The sequence below is a fragment of the Nyctereutes procyonoides genome, unplaced genomic scaffold (genome assembly GCF_905146905.1).
Source record: "Nyctereutes procyonoides isolate TBG_1078 unplaced genomic scaffold, NYPRO_anot_genome, whole genome shotgun sequence".
Classification (NCBI taxonomy): Eukaryota; Metazoa; Chordata; class Mammalia; order Carnivora; family Canidae; genus Nyctereutes; species Nyctereutes procyonoides.
The window spans coordinates 24778836-24796391 of record NW_026575146.1 but is presented as its reverse complement, the minus strand read 5'-3'; the positions used below and the strand labels follow the sequence as shown (position 1 = coordinate 24796391).

General features: G+C 33.5%; 1 protein-coding gene across 4 annotated transcripts in view; it reads left to right on the top strand.

Moving 5' to 3' along the window:
• Positions 1-17556, top strand: part of CEP85L (centrosomal protein 85 like) — a 176919-nt gene that overhangs the window by 68642 nt on the left and 90721 nt on the right. For all 4 annotated transcript variants that reach the window (XR_008662582.1, XM_055311341.1, XM_055311340.1 and 1 more), the window contains exon 4: positions 15708-15829. Coding sequence is in view for 3 of the 4 variants with exons in the window: in XM_055311341.1 (XP_055167316.1) it covers positions 15708-15829 (122 nt within the window). In the remaining variant the exon portion in view is untranslated. The remainder of the gene's footprint in view (positions 1-15707; positions 15830-17556) is intronic.

Sequence of the window (17556 nt, the reverse complement as noted above, 5' to 3'; positions counted from 1 at the left end):
TGCCTTGTCTGTGGAATGGGTTTGTTGTGAGAGATTAATGGGATGAAGTATGTGTTCTCACTATTAGAGATCCTGCAATGGAGTGTCCATTTAGTGTTAGTACAGTCAACCCTTGACATGGGGGTAGGGGTGCTGATACCCCCTCACACATCATCGAAAATCTGCAGATAACTTTTGACTCCTCAAAAACTACTAATACCCTATCATTGACCAGAAGCCTTATCCCTAATAAAACAGAACACATACTTTGTATATGTGTTATATACTGTATTCTTATAATAAAGTAAGCTAGAGAAGGGCAGATGTTAAGAAAATCATAAGGAAAATACATTTATAGTATTGTGCATATATATATATTTTTAAAAAAAATCCACATATAAGTGGACCCATGCAGTTCAAACCCGTGCTGTTCAAGGGTCAGCATGCTTATTTTCTCTTTTCCTTTAGGAGATGATTCTTAGCCTGCAATCTATGGGTTGAGTTCAGTAGTCTTGAACTTGGATAGGAAAAAACAAATTGTATCTTTATTATTACTGAACTCTAAATAAGATTTAGCATATCTCAGTTTCAACTGTAGGCTACAAACTTTAGCAGTATATTTGACTGTCACCATAGTAATCTTAGGTAGTTTCATATATTTATTTATAGCTAGCTTAAAGTACTGTTTACGTCCGTCATGGAAATTACCACAATTAGGCCTGCCTGGAAATACTGTTATTTAATGCATTAATAAAGAAGCACAGATACTACAATGCAAGTTTGCTTTTTAAAAATAACTTTTCAGTATAAATAATTTCCTTTCTAATCCCATGCATCTTATTTTTTAAAGGAAGTTTTATTTTAGCACAGTTCTAAATGTACAGAATTATTGCAAATAACAGTATAGAAAGTTCCTGTATACCCCATACCCAGTTTTCCCTGTTGTTAACATCCTACATTAGTATGGTACATTTGTCACAACAGTTGGACCAGTGTTGCTACATTATTTTAACTAAAGCCCATATTTTATTGAGATTTCCTCAGTTTTCTCTAGTGTCCTTTTCTATCCAGGATACTAGATTACATTTATTAGACATGACTCCTTTGGTCCCTTTGGTTTTGATCATTTCTGAGACTTTCTTTTGAGGAAAGTTCCCCAGTTGGATTTGTCTGATATCTCTTTCATGGTCAGACTGCCAGAGAGATAAAGTACCATTTTGATTACATACCAAGAGTATATACTATCAACATGACTTATCACTACTGGTAACCTTGATCACCTGGCTGAAGTATAGGGTCATCATCATTTTCCACTGTAAACTTACTTTCCCCCCTTCTTTACCATTTTCCGGGAGAAAGTAACTGTACCACCCATACTTATGCTTCACTACCTTAACAGTGGAGTCTCTATAAAACTTATTTGGAATCCTGTGTATTTTATGCATATAAAAACATTCTGAGAACAGATCAGTAGGCTTTCCCAGTCTGCCATAAAAAGTCAATGGCACCAGAAAAGATAAGAATTCCTGTGTTTCTGTAGTTGTGTGGGCAGCCTCTTTCTGAAAGGAGGACTAAGTTTTCAAACAGGCTAAAATCTAGACCTCTTTGTTTTTTTAGGTCCTGTCTTTCTAGCTTTGTCTCTTATCACATTCCTTTGTATCCTGTGCTTTGGCACTATACAGCTGCCTGTGGCCTTCTGAACAGGCTTTTGTTCTATTTTAAGCCTGCCTCCTCCTTACCAACTTTTATTCCCAGCAAAGTGCTGTTTCAGTTTACATCTGTGTGGCCCTCCCTGCTTTGTGCCAATTTTGCGTGTTCCTCTATTATTTGTCTCTTTTTATTGTGTTTGTTAGTGATATCTGCCTAGACTAGGCTGCAGGCTCTTTGAGAGCTGATCCAATAACTCATATTTATACCACTATTTACTTTCTATGGTACTATTACCTAGTATAGAACCAGCTCATTGTAACTCTTAAATGCTGATTGAGTAAGGGAATAAAAAGGGAACCACGGAAGATTGCAAGGTGGTAGTGAATACGTTACGGAAAATTGAAAAAAATCCTTCTCAATTTCAAAGCTCACTGGGGAGTGGAGGTGGAAGGAGAAGGTTGTGAATAATTGGGATCATTTGGGTAAGAGTAGAATAGCAGAAAATAGTTTTTCTTCTTACTCTTTAAAATTGTTGAAAATGGGGCACCTGGGTGGCTCAGTAGGTTAAGCTTCTGTGTTCAGCTCAGGTCATGATCCCAGGGTCTTTGGATGGAACCTGCATCAATTTCCTGCTCAGTGGGGAGCTTGCTTCTCCCTCTGCCTGCCACTTCCCCTACTTGTGCTCTCTCACTCTCACTCAAATAAATAAAATCTTAAATCAATATCAAAATAAGTAAAATATATTTGGTGGGTAGGAGCCAAGGAAGGTCACATGATAACTCATGCTTCCCAAATTGAGCCTTTTAAAAATTAAAAAAATTTTTTCTCTCCTAAGTGGATTTATAACAATCTCTGGTACTTTATATACTCTGAATATTTTATGGCCTGCTTTTATATATGTAGTTACTTAGATTTTTTTTCTAATAGTAGTTATTTTTGTACTTTTAGTTATAAACACCTTTAAGATTACCACCTAAAACAGAAGGCAGGGTGTTAGTAATAATTTATATCTAAACACATGGTCCTGCCATGGTAAAAATATTCCCATTTTTTACCCTACTCAAGCAAATTATTCTGAATCCTCAGTTCATTTCCTTGCATTTGATTTTATATAGTTTTTTGGCATTTTTAATGTGTTCCTTAAAAGTATTTTTTATTTTAGTTACCTTTATGTAAAAGAAATCATGATGTATGTCACCTTTTGCACAAAGTTTTTAAGTTTGGTCCTAAAGCACATTTATTATTATTATATTTTTCTTTTATCTCTTGATAGTAAAATATGATATAGAACTTGAATAAAACATATTTTGGTAATCTGCTTTTAAAAATAAATGAAATATGGGGATCCCTGGGTGGCTCAGGGGTTTGGCGCCTGCCTTCGGCCCAGGGCGTGATCCTGGAGACCCGGGATTGAGTCCCACATCAGGCTCCCTGCATAGAGCCTGCTTCTTCCCTCTGCCTGTGTCTCTGCCTCTCTCTCTCCCTCTCTCTCTCTCTCTCTCTCTCTCTCTCTCTCTCTGTGTGTCTCTCATGCATAAATAAAAGTTAAAAAAAATAAATGATATATGTTAGTACTTATGCTGTAGCTCTAAGTAGGGTCTGGTTCTATAGTGTGGTGGTACATTTGTTATCTGTGACCTTGGGCAAGATCCCAGATAAATCCACATTATATTAAATATTTCGTTTTGGTAGACTTCTATTCATTTCCATTTCATACAATATTCCTCTCATGAATTGTCAGTTATACTCCTATTTTTTTTCCAGTTTGGCTACCAATAGAAGTTTGTTAATTATAATTAACAAACTAAATTTATTAAATTCTTCAGTCAGTATATCTCATCTAAAATATTTTAAAAGTATATTATGACAAAGGGTTTGGATAAAGCTATATTTTATAAATAATTAATTATTGAATTTGAAGACTTAAGCTTCATTTTTTTTAAATCTTCTAATTGACTTGCTTAAGGAAAATGATTTACTCCTCAGTCTTGAATATACCATTTTCCCCCTTCACTTTTGCATTATGACTGAAATGAGATCATGTTTTGTACACGAATCATTCCTTTATTGGCATTTTTAAGAAACATGGTAATAGTAACAAAGATTGCACTTTGTGCATCCACAGCAGATTTTTGAGAGGAAAAAGCTCCCTTCTTCCAAAAGAAAAGAGTTGATTTAATAGTAATTTAGTTGTTTAGCAAGGTGGGTATAAGTTATATATTTAGGATTCTCTTTATTTTCACACGCATGTATTTTTAAGATAGAAAATACAGAAGTTTGCATGCGCAAAAATACTGTTATCAGTTTTTTTATATTTTTTTCAGAGTTTTTACCTCAAGTAATTCGATATATTTGCATTATTATTTCAGTATGGCAGATTAGGATGGCAAAGATAGCTAGCACTGTAGAATTAGTAATGGACAAATTGAAGAAATAATGAAATCATTAAAACACAGTTCCTTCTATAATTTTAAATTCAAGAGTCAAGATGCAGACTTTAGTTTATAGTTGCTCACTGGGAAGAGGTTAGGGATGGAATTTTTTTAAATATGCTCTTTTGGTTTGAATTTTGTTAGAGAAAGTTTATGGTAATACACTAATTACATGGGCTTAAGATACAGATTTTTTAATAAATGCACTTTTTTTTAGTAATAATATAGTAGGTAAGATACTGGTTTTATTTGAAAACACAGTTCTTTTAGTATAATCATATAGTCCATGTTTTTCCTATTGTTGGTGAATAAAAAGTTCTTTGAATTCTGTATGATTTATAGGTTGTTTTTTTTTTTTTTTCCATCTTCATTACTGACCTTTGTGAATTTACTTTTGGGTCAAGTGTCATGATTCTTTTACTAAAAAACACTTGCAAAGTATTGCTTCAGATAGACTATTCCAGGAGACTGAGGAAGATTTGCTGTGTTATGTGACATGTTGTGAGTGATGAACAAGCTAAGGAACAAAGGCAAATGAAGGAGAGATAACGAGCTTGAAGAATTGCAGGGGCTGTATTGCACTTAAGTGTGGTAGCACTAGATTATCTAAATTTAACAGTATTTGTCCAGGCTGAGGCCAAAGAATTTTGAACTATTTTGAGCTACAATATAGTAAGCTTATTTTAGAAGCATGTTTGACCATTAAGTGACATATTTTGGCAGCTTTTCACAGCATCTGGGTCTCATCTAAGTAGCATGTATTTGGTATTGTGGATGCCTGCTATATCTTTTCAATTATGAGAGTGGAATTGGCTGTTTACAATAAAAGATACTTGTATGTGTGTTGTGAATCTATAAATCTGGATGGTTGGGGTCTAGATGCAGAAGAATAATGATTTTTCTTTGGCTGTAAACTACTCTTCTTCTGTAAACCACCATTGCGACAATGTATCTCATGTATTTTGTAAGGAAAACATGTAAATGAATAATTCCCTTCTCTCCTTGAATTTGGTAATTTGAATATAAAATACTTTGTAATCCCAAATATGTCTGGAAAATGTTTACATGTAAAAAGTTGGCCTTTATCACCTGTACAGATTTTCAAATGTTTCTTTTAGTGACATCCTTTCAAATTAGCTCACACAGTTACATGCCTTTATAATTATCTTTTAGATTTCGTGTTCATGTCTAGTTAGAGTTTTATTCTTATTCATAAGCTATAAATATAAATTATATTAAGGTACCAGTGTCTCCTTGATTACTTATATTGGCTAGAGTCACATAGAAACACGACTTACTACTTGAAATACAGTATCTCAACATTTTTCTATTTTATTTATATGTGAATTTTGATACTTTTTTCCTAGAGATATTCAAAGACCTCTTCAGTGTGTCTTATTCAGCTTCCTTTTTTAAAAAGATTTTATTTATTTATTCATGACACACACACACACAGAGAGAGAGAGAGAGGCAGAGACACAGGCAGAGGGAGAAGCAGGTTCCATGCAGGAAGCCCGATGCGGGACTTGATCCTGGACTTGGGGATCATGCCCTGAGCCAAGGCAGATGCTCAACCACTGAGCCACCCAGGCATCCCTCTTATTCACCTTCTATCAAAATAGTACCTATGTTTTCTAGAAGGTAAAAATGTGTATACATATCTGCCACAAAATGGTATGCCTTTCATGACCAGTTATGATTTATAAACTAGTAACTAGATTTATAAACTAGAAATTCTTAATTGTTTCCTAACTACCTGGGATAAAAATGTGTTAAAAAATGTATTGCTAATAAGCTAAATGTGTTTATAATGGCCTATATAAAATCTCCTTTTTTCATATTAGGGAGTGGGGTTGTCCTCTTTCTTAAGAGAAGCCTTCTGTGTTTTAGAGTATAAACAATTCTTAAGAATCAGCTTGTAAGTGGATGTGGAGGAGAAAAAATAGTTTTTCCTTTACCTTCCTGAGTTCTTGGCTGACATGAGACAGTTATAATAGTAAAAGACAAATGAACAAGACAAAAACAGAAGTTTATTAACATATGTACCTCATGTACACATGGAAGATACACAGGGGAAAATGAAGAACTCATTAAGAGGCAGATTGAGAATTCAGGATTAAATGCCATATTAATGAGGAAAGTTGGGGTAGGATGGATATAGGCCTCTAAGGGGAGAGTGAATGATTTTTAGGAAGGATTCATGGGCCCTTAGAAGAATAGATGGAAAATATGATAGGTAGTCTGTGAGAAAGTTTGAGTGCAGCATTGGTTACAAGTCTCCTTTTCTGTGGTGAGAACCAGTCCTCCCTTGTTGATGAAATTTCCAGAGAGGAGATTTAGGACAGTTGAGGTCCTTTTGGAAGATCTGCCTTTAGGCAGATAAATGGGAGTTCAGAGAAAGCTTCTTCCAACATTTGCTGTTTTTCAAGTGCCTGTGGCTCAAAATAATGTGTCTGAGTGGCATATTTTGGGGTGACATGTCCAGAATTCCTACAGCCATATTTTGGGGTGGCGTATTCTGCTACCCTTCATTATCAGTTTTGTTTTTGCATTCTTGATGTACACCATTTACTTCATCTGATCTTTTATCTCTTAATTATTTGCAGATCTAAGATAGCACCACAGTGATGAACAGATACAAAATTATCCCCAGGATATAGTGCATTGTATCCTCTTCAGTACACTTTTGAGTACTTAAGTATTCTCCCCTAGCAAACAAAGCATTCATTTTCCCTTAGCCCTACTTTTAAGGAAGAGAGAAAAATAAAGTGTATATAATCTCTGTGGTTATTATGTATATATTTGTTTTAGTTGAAGTCTAACATATATACAGTATAGTATATAACTATACTAATACATATACTATGTTTTAGTCTTTCAGTGTAATAATAGCTCCATTCTAGTTAAATAATGTATTTGTCCTTGTACACACCACTCAGGTCAAGATACAAAAAGTTTGCCAAATGAATTTAACATGAGCCTCTTTGTATAGCAACACCCCACCCATTTTCACTGGTCTTACTTTTATTATCATTGAATAAGTATTAGGTATGGCTCTTTGGATTCTTTGGCCTTACATAATGTCTCTGAATCTCATCTGTGTTGTTGAGTATCTTTTTTATCGCTGCGTAGCATTATGTTCTATACTTATACTACACTGACTTATTCATTTCTTTGTTGACACATTTGGGTCACCTCAAATTTATGATAAATTCTTTTTACTTCTAGTATTGCAGAATAGGATATATATAATTATTTACCTGTAACCATTTTTAGAAAAGTCAACTTTATTGAGATATTTAATGAACAAAATACACCTTTTTAAAATATGAGGCATAACTAATATACAGTAAAGCTGAACCTTTAAAAATATATAGTTTGTGTTTTGAAAAACGTATATAGTCATGCATGCCATAATCATGTTGTACATTTCTCTCACCCTAGAAAGTTACCTTTTCCCCTTTTGTAGTCAGCACCCAATCCCAGCCCTGACAACCACTGATCTGATTCCTATATACTGTTGCTATTTCCAGATGTCATATAAATAAAATCAGCCAGTGTGTAACCTTTTAAGTATGGCTTCTTTCACTTAGCGTAATGCTTTTGAAATTCATCGATGTTGCACATTATCAAAAAATGTTATCAGTTGTTTCTGTGCTGAGTCATATTGCATTTTCGGGGTGTAGAACAGTTTTTGCATCCATTTATCAATTAATGGATTGATACGGTTTCTAGTTTGGGATGATTATTAATACACATTTGTCTACAGGTCTTTGTAGAAAAATAGTTTTACTTCTCTTGGTTAAATACCAGATTCAGTTCCTCATTTATTTAGCTTTGCCCTGTTTTTGAAAACCAGTTGAGCAAGTGAAATAAGTCAGATGAGAAAGACAAATACTGCGTGATGTTCCTTATATGTGTAACCTAAAAAAGCCAAACTCATAGAAACAGACTAGAATGGATGTTATCAGAGACCAAGTGGTGGGGAAATGAGGAGATGTTGGCCAAAGAGTACAGACTTCCAGTTATAAGATGAATAAATTCTGGGAATCTGATATACAGCGTGGTTATGATAGTTAATAATACTATATTATGTACTTGAAACTTGCTGGAAGAGTAGATCTTAAATGTTTTCCCCATAGGAGAATAAACATGGTAATCATTTTAGGTGGTGAAGGTGTTGGCTAACTGTAAGGTAATCATTTTATAGCATATTTATCAAGTCAGCAGTTGTATCTTAAATCTGTACAATGTTATATATTATATTTCTATAATCTGGGGGAAGAAAGGCCAATGAGAAGAATTCTTACATCTTCACTCTATGTCAGTACTACAGTTTTGCAAGACATTACCATTAGGGATGGTGAGTAAAGTATACATGGGATCTCATTGCATTATTTTTTATAACTGCATGTGAATCTATAGCTATCTCAAAAAGTTTAATTGAAAGAAAAGCAAATTGACCAATATGGTTAGATCTATTTGTGGATCTTTATTCTGTTCCATTGGTTTGTTTATCACTCTCATGAATACTGTAGCTTTATATAATAAGTCTTGAAATTGAGTATTGTAAGTTCTTTACATTTCTTCCTTTTTTTTTTTTTTTTTTTTTTTTAGTTCTTTACATTTCTACAGAAGTTTTGGAATCAGCTTGTCAACTTCTAAAAACACCTGCTGGGATTTTAATGGGGATTGTGTTTAATCTATAAATCAGTGTAGGGGCAATTGGTATATTAATACTGAAATACATCTCTCCCTTAAAAGATTTTTTTTTGGCAATTCCTTAGTGATATTTTATAGTTTTAAGTGTACAGGTCTTGAATATATATGGTTAAACTTTTATCTATTTCATGTTTTATGGATATAAATTATATTGAAAAATTTAAATTTGCAGTTATATGTTAGCATATAGAATTACGATTATTTTTATGTTGACCTTGAGTTGTTCAGCCTTGCTACAATTACTTATTCTAGTACATTTTTAAAATTAGTCTACTAATGTGGTAAGTTGCATTCCTGGGATAAACCTAAGCCATATTATCTGTCTATATCTCTGTGTATTTTAATTGATTTTGTTAAGAGCTTTTATATTGTGATTACGAGAGATAATGAGCTGTAGTTTTCTTTTAACTACTGTTTTATCTGGCTTTGATATTGGAGTAATATTGATGACCTCATAAGATGAGTTGGGAAATGTTCCCGTTTTTGAGTTTGTGAAGATTGGAGGGATCCCTGGGTGGCTCAGTGGTTTGAGTTTGTGAAGATTGGTGTTAATTCTTTAAATGTTTTCATGGAATTCTACAATGAAACTATTTGCCTAGAGATTTTTCAGGAGTCTTTTTTTTTTCTTAATTATACATTCAGTTACTCTTCAGTTACAGGGCTAGTTGAATGATCTAATTCATGTTGGATGAATTTTGATAGTTGTACTTTTTGAGATAATACACGTTTCACTGTGTTGTTAAATATGTATGTGTAGAGTTGCTCCTAATAACTCCCTTCTTGTTCTTTTCATATGTACCGGCTCTGTAGTGATAGCCTCCATTTCATTCCTGATGCTGGCGATTTCTGTTGTGTCTTCCCCCTTTTTCCTTTTTCAGTCTAGCTGGAGCTTTGTCAATTTTATTGATCTTCAGAAAGAATTAGCTTTTTCATCTATTGGTTTTTCCCTATTTGTTTTTCTCTTTTAAACTTAGTGAATTTCTGTTCTTACACTTATATTCTTCTATCTGCTTGCTTTGGGGGGTGTATTTTATAGTTTCTAAAAGATGGTATTGATTTGAAAGACCTTTCCTCTTTTCTAGTTTAACTGGTATTCTAAATTCTTCTCTTGGTCCTGTGTTAGCTGCATCTCACAAATTCTGATATGTTTTCAATTTCATTCAGTCAAGCTATGTATTATTTAGAAATGTGTTTTTAAAATAGTGATGCTGTTTTAATGTGAATTTCTGTTTGCTGCAAAGTGTATTGTATTAAATCTTCTTGATTCATATCATGATTTATTATTTGAGCCTTGTTTTGTACCTTTCTCAAAAATTTTTCTTTCACTGTTTTTTCTTAATATTTAGGTGGAAACTACCTGTAGAATTAGTACTTTATTTAATAAGTAGTAGACTCATTTTTGGTAATTGATATTTTCTTAGAAAGTTGTCCATTTCATATGAAGATTTAGATTTATTGATATGCTGTATAAATCACAATACAGTTTAAAGTGTTCTCTGCATAACTAGTTTTGAATATATATAGTCTCATATAGACACTACACATATACATAAGTATATGCATACATATATGAGAGGAAGAGATAGTGTCTTTTGTAGCTACTCAACTTTGATGTTGAGAAAGCAGCCATAGATCGTATGTAAGAGAATGAATATGGCTATGTTTCAGTAAAATTTTAGTTATGGACCCTGATTGTTAAATTCTATGTAATTTTCCTGTATCATAAAATATTTTTCTTTTGATTTTCAGCCATTTAAAATTATAAAACCTATTTCTGGTTTGCATACAAAAAGGTGGTGAACTGGATTTGCCAACCCCTCTTCTACTTAATTTTTCTATTTCAGAAGACATAGTATAAGATCTTCATTGGATTGTGGATTCATTTGTTCATTTTTTAAAACATTTTGTTTATTTAGTAATCTCTACATCCAGTGTGGAGCTGAAACTTATGACCCCAAGATCACGTCACATATTCCTGCGACTGAACCAGCTAGGCGCCCTCCTCCATTTATTTTTAATAGTTTTTCCTCATATGAGGTTTACTGTGACTATTTTATCATCTGGTGAATTTGCTTTTTACCAATATAAAACTTTCTCATTTTTAAATTTTTATTAAATTCACCTAAGGATTTTAAAAAATTTAACCATTTTTGGGGTTATGATTTTATGATACCCAAGAATGATATTGCTATTCCTGCTTATATTTTGTTCGTGTTAGTATTGTGCAAGAGTCTGCAAACCACATTAACTCCTAATCTACAATAAAACAAAACATTAATTTTTATCTTGGGATTGATTTTTTTCAATAACTTCACTTTCAGTGCGAAGGCTTCAAGGCAGTTTTACTTGGTCTTTCTTGTTGCACATATGTTGATATTCTAAAGCTAAGATAGTGCTATCCAGAACTGTAAAGTGCATTTGTGTATACTCAAAGTTCCTATTGTGTCATTGTCAGGGAAAAAAGCTCTTTTGGGTACAGTGTGTGGAAACTAATAGTTGATACTAATAAGATTTCATAATTTATCTTCAACTTCTCAAATATGTAATTAGAAGATAGTTCTTACCTTATAAATAAAGGGGAGGAAGGATTTAACATGTGCTGACATATTACATTGGCAGTTTTTAAAGAAAAACCTCTGAAATGTGGCACCTGGTAGCTCTGTCAGTTAAGCATCTGCTGTCAGCTCAGGTCGTGATTCTGGGGTCCTGGGATTGAGTGTTGTAAGCCAACCCTCTATCCCCACCCCCACTCAATGGGAAGTCAACTGTTTCTCTCCCTCTACCTCTCCCCCTGCTTATGCTCTCTCTTTCTCAAGTAAATCTTTCTTTTAAGGAAAAAAAAACCCACAAAAGAATAACCCCTGAGAGACTCTAATATGGAAATGTGAAGAACCAATTTGAACATAATCTAATTCCCTTCTTACTCTTCAACCCTTTGTTTTAGAACTTATAAAATGTGTTTTCAGGGTAGATAACAATCCTATGCTATTTCTGTCAGATTCTCTTTCAACCTTGCCAAGACTGAAGTCTGAATTGGTATAACTTATAATAAAAATAAATTTTCACAGTTGTTCCTTTTCTGTGTATCTTTAGTAAAAGTATTGCATCGTTTATATCGTATGCAAAATCATAAAGGTACTGTGACTACCTTGCTCTTTGAGACTTTATAATATGATTTAAAAAATATTTTAAGAATCTATTTCAAGTTGCATTTTATAACTTTAATATAGATTTATTACATAAATATATGGGCTTATTATAAAAGCCTTCGATGAGAAATGTATCTGTAATTGCCATTTTTAGTGATAGATAGAAACAATTTAAAAATTACTTGTAAGCTCACCTGCATCATTTGGTTGTGTATCAGATTTTGTTCTCCTTTTTAAACTCCTTTTTATGAATTAGGAGTTTTTTTTTCTTTTTAAGATTTTATGTATTTATTCATGGAGACACAGAGAGGTAGGCAGAGACACACAGGTAGAGGGAGAAACAGGCTCTGTGTAGGAAGCCCGATGTGGGACTCGATCCCAGGACCCCAGGATCACGCCCTGAGCCAAAGGCAGACCGTCAACTGCTGAGCCACCCAGGTATCTCAGGGTTGAAGTTTAGTAAGGAAGACTATCATACTGCTGATTTGGTAATTCTTTGTATATTACCTTTTTAAAAACTGAGATATAATTGACATTTAACATTATATTAGTTTCAGGTGTATAACATAATGACTTAGTATTTGTATATGCTGTGAAATGATCACCAAACACTATGTCTAGCTACCATCCATCACCATATGAGATTGCAAAAATTTTTTTCTTAGAATGGGAACTTGTAATATTTATCTCAGCACCTTTTAAATATTATTGCATCTTAATTATAGGGGAAGACTCTCTTTTCTTCGTTTTCTTTATTCCTATTTGCTCAGTTTCATAGCTCAATTTTTATTTTGTTTCCCAAAGAGTTTATTTAGATCAAGGGAGCTACAAATCAGAAGAATAAATTTTCATACTTTGTTTTATGTATACTCATAGAAGTATCTGGCAGGTACCTGTAGCAGTCCATTCTGCCAATGATTCAAGTGCTATAAACCAAGTGGTATTATAGTTATTTGCTTTTCTCTTGCAAACCTATTTTTTTCTTTCTCTTTCCTCTGTCTTTTCTTGATGCCAGTGAGTGTTTCAAAATAAGAAAAGGCTTCTCCTTAGAAAGTTGTCAGCCCTGGGGAAATTCTTTAGCAGATGACTTATAAAGAGTAGAATAGTTAATGTCTTCTTTATAAGATCATCATCTGTTGCCTGGGCACTTTTTGTTGTTGTTGTTGTTGTTGTTGTTGACTTTTTTGAGCTGTGGGCACTTGGCTTACTGAAATAGGCACAAGATACAGGAGGTAAAACATAGCTTCCTATATTATGGCATTAGTCATTACCACATGATGTGTGGTAATCAGAAATGGAAGAACCTTTTTTAGATCTTTGGAAGAGGAAACTATAGATCCTTAAGGTACCAGAGAAATTTTTTTGGTTAGGCATGAGAACAATATACAAAAACCAGTATTTAAAAGATTTTTCCACTGATACCAGGATATCGATCAATGTATAACTCAGTATATATTGAGCTGTATAATCACTTTTATTCACCAAATAAATGAAATATTTAGTGTTGTAAATTAGCACAAATGGTTTACCAAATCATTCTGATAATTTCTAAATCTTATATTGAGTTTTGGAATTGTTGATATGGTCTTTTATTTTGCTTAGCTTTTACTAATTTTAATGAATTCCTATTTGAGCTATAACTTGACAAAATAAATTTCATCAAGTCACTTAGCCACTAAATTGATAGTCATTAAGTAGCATGGACTTGCAGTAAGTAGAGACTTTTTCATAATACCATCAATATTGTTTATGGTGCTGAATCCTATCTCAGTTCCTAAGAGTAGTTACTTTCAAAAAAATTTTTTAGCTCTTGTGATATGAAATGTTGTGAATACCTTATTTAGGCCATACTAGAAGCAGTGTAACAATGTGGAGCTTAAGAGCCATGCTCTTTTGTCGGGGTGCTGAGGTTTAAATCTTTGTACTGCCAACTAAATATAAGCTGATAGGTAGTGTTGAGATGGGAAAATTTTGGAAGATTGACTAGTGCAGTGCAGGGAACCAAGCAATCAGAAAGGATGCCATTTATGGATGGAGCATCTTGAAAGCCCCTTTTAATGCCAAGAACTCTGTTGGATAGTGGAGAGGAGCTTCAGGAGGTTTGGGGATCAGTTACCAACCACAGTAAAAACACTCTTGTACTATAGCAACTAACATATCTGTGCTAGGGCATACGGCTGAATGTCAGGCTGGGTTGTAATGTAGGCAAAGGAAAGAAAATTCAGAGACAGGATTTCTAACTAACTTGCCCCTATAACACTATGTCATTTAGTGTTAATCTATTTGCCCCTATGGTAAAGTTATATACCCTCTTATCTCTTGTTTTCTATTTTTCCTACTCTGTTCATCTTGTTTTGTCTGTCTTCTGCCTGAAACATCCTATCCTTGTATTAGTTGAAAATCATAGAGGATTAATCCAGGACTAGTTGATGTCATAAAATTAGTAGTTTATTCAGAAGTAGGTCTTACCAGTAGCATCTTTGGAAAACAAAGGATAAAAATATCACTGCGCATTGGAATCTTCCTAAAGTTGCTTTGGAGTGTTCTGTAGGATTACTTAGCTTGCCAAGGAATTCATGTTCCTACTTGTTTACCAATTGTATTAGTTTCCTGCAGCTGCCATAACAAAGGATACAACTGGGTAGCTTACACAGCAAAAATTTATTGTCTCACAGTTTTGGAAGTTAGAAGTTCAGAATCAGCATGTTGGCTGAGTTGGTTCCTTCTGAGGGCAAGGAAGAAGAATCTGTTTCAGGTAGTTTCTGGTGGTTTGCTGGCAATCTTTTGTGTTGCTCTGTGTGTAGATGCATCACCACCATCTCTGCTTTCATCTTCAGATGGTTTTCTTTCTTTATTTCTTTACATAGTCTTCGTCTGCACATATTTGTGCTCAAATCTCCTCTTTACATAGGACACCAGCCATTTTGGATTAGGGTCTACTTCAATGACTTCATCTTTACTTGACTATATCTGTATAAAGACCCTATTCTCAAAGAAGATTAAATTCTGAGGTACCTGGGGGTTAGACTTCAGCATATCTTTTTGAGGAGACACAATTCAATCCATGACTACTAGTATATTAAGATTTTCTTTTTTGTTTGTTGTAGTCATATGAATTTGAAGAAATCTGCCATATTGGTTATTATCAGTGTTGAATTCATTGTAGATATTTGAAATTTCTTAAATTCTAAACAGGTTTTTTCTAAATTATGTAATTTACACTGGAGGCCAGTAATCACCCATCCAGATTATACTTTGTTAAAGTCATATTTGGTATAAATGTATTGACTATTTTGTAAAAATATTTTTGCTTTTGAAATTTTAATATAAGTAAATGTGATGTGATGGATGACAATTTGAAGCCTGCATACTACGGGAACTATTTTTATTTTCTTGTGGAAACCTTTCCTGTGATGTTTGTCTAGTCTAACTATGGTACATTTCCTTCTTCCTTAGGCAGTGAGTGGTTAATCTCTTATTTCCAGAAAGCTTCCACAAGATAATGAGAATAATATCTTATTTATAGTATTACAATAAGCCAGATTAAATATTCTGTTGTCACCAGTTCATAGACTTGTACTTTTACTTCAGAACTTCCTTGAAATTCTTCAAGTTATGTTGTATTCACAAGTGTGATTTCAGATAGTCTTTTAAAAAAATTAAAGGGAAAATTCTCTCTTTTTAAAATGAGAATCATTGGGAAAATATTAGATGATACTTAAATATTCCCTTTAGACAATTTTAGTATACTAATAGTGTAAATATATTTGTGCAGGTTTTGTCCGGATCGTCTCGTCAAAGTTATTCACCTTCTGGCTATCAGGATTTCAGTAAGTGGGAATCAGTGCTGAAAATAAAAGAAGGACTGCTAAGGCAGAAAGAAATTGTAATTGATCGGTGAGTCTTTTTTTTAAGTACTAAATATTTCAGACATACAGAAAATTTAGATTACTAAAACAACCTTTGTATCCATTACTTAGAGTTTAAGAAATCAAATCTTACAAATATATTGATGTCTCATGTCTGTCCCTCCCTCAGCCTACCCCAGTTAAGAACCTTTGTGAGAACTGAGGACTGGTCTGTTGGTCTTTCTGTTTTCTACCACCCTCCCATTTACATTAGAGTAACCCATTTGGAAACTTCGGTCTTTTTTATACATGTAGAAAGTTAGCTGCAATGCTAATGAGCTATCAAGGCTATAAACTGTATCTTTGTGTTTTAAACTTAGAAACTATCAAATTGGAAAGCTACTTTAAAGTGCTAATATTTTAACTAATGTATGTTATGTTAGATCTGAAGAAGAAAAAAAATTAAAAAAAAAAGATCTGAAGACACAAAAGCTATCAAAATCGGGGATGTTTAAAATTAAATGACTTACAGATAAGCATTTGAGAAATTTGGGGGGACAGTCCAAAAATTTCACAATTTTGAGTACTAAAGCTCTGAAAAACAAGTTTTTTATACTTAATAGAGACTCCTGATTATTTTGAGCAATAATTGTTAATATTAATTATATTATTCTGGGTGTAGGTTCTACATAATTTATGTATACTTTGGAGTCAACTTGTGTACCATGGTGATGGGGGAAATCATTTGAGGAGGCTTTTTTGTTGTTGTTGTTGTTGTTTTACTGCTAGTTACTGCTTATTTTCATGTGCTTATTTGAGATTAAAGTAGTAGACATTTTAGCCTTAAAATTAAATCCGAGTTGAAACCACTAAATATATTTAATAGTCAAAATTTCAAAAGATTTCACTTAGAAATTTACCAGTATTAAGCAGAACCTACTGGAGTATATAAACTAGAGTACAAACATCTGAACTTTTTCTTCTCTGCTGTGTTCCCAGCATCTTGAACAGAGCCTGGCACACAGTATATGCTTAATGCTTGATACTTGGTGAGGCAGGAGAGAAGGACTTGATAGACAAGCTAGCCAGAGTAAAAAAGCCATTTTGATTTTAGGCTGACCCTTAACCTAAAAATCAGCAAGCCATAAAAGAATCACAGGACCTAACTCAGGAAATACCACAAACAATTCATCTATGATAGTTAGAAATGCATATAATTACAAACATAATCTATTAAAAATATATATTTCCCAACTTTTTATAGTATAGAAGGATACTAAGGAAATAATCCAAAAATAATTCAGATTTCTCAGTTTTGCAGTTCTTTATGCAGTCTCATTCACCTCTGCAGTGCCCTTCTTATACCTAGTTTTAGAGTATGAAGATTTAATGAATGAATGCATGTAAAAGCCCTAATACTGCCTCATGCATGGGTGCCATTAGCAAATAGTAGCCACATATACGTGATTTTTAAATAACGGTTGTTTCTGTAGAGCTTGTCTCTCCTTAGCCGACTCCAGACCCCCTCACAGAAGAGACTGTTTCTTGACATTTCATTACTCATAATAGGTCTTCATCAGCATTCATTCAGGAGAAAAAGCTTCATTTTAATGGCAAAGAGGTTAAGGTTGCTGGTTAACCTATGCTGTTACTGATACTGGTAGTTTAATGGTCTGCACTTTGTAGTTAGCTTTTGCTGCTGGATTGGTCAGATAGAATTTAGAAGTAAGTCAATGCACTTGAGACTGATCCAGAGAGGAAACCCTTACACCTTCT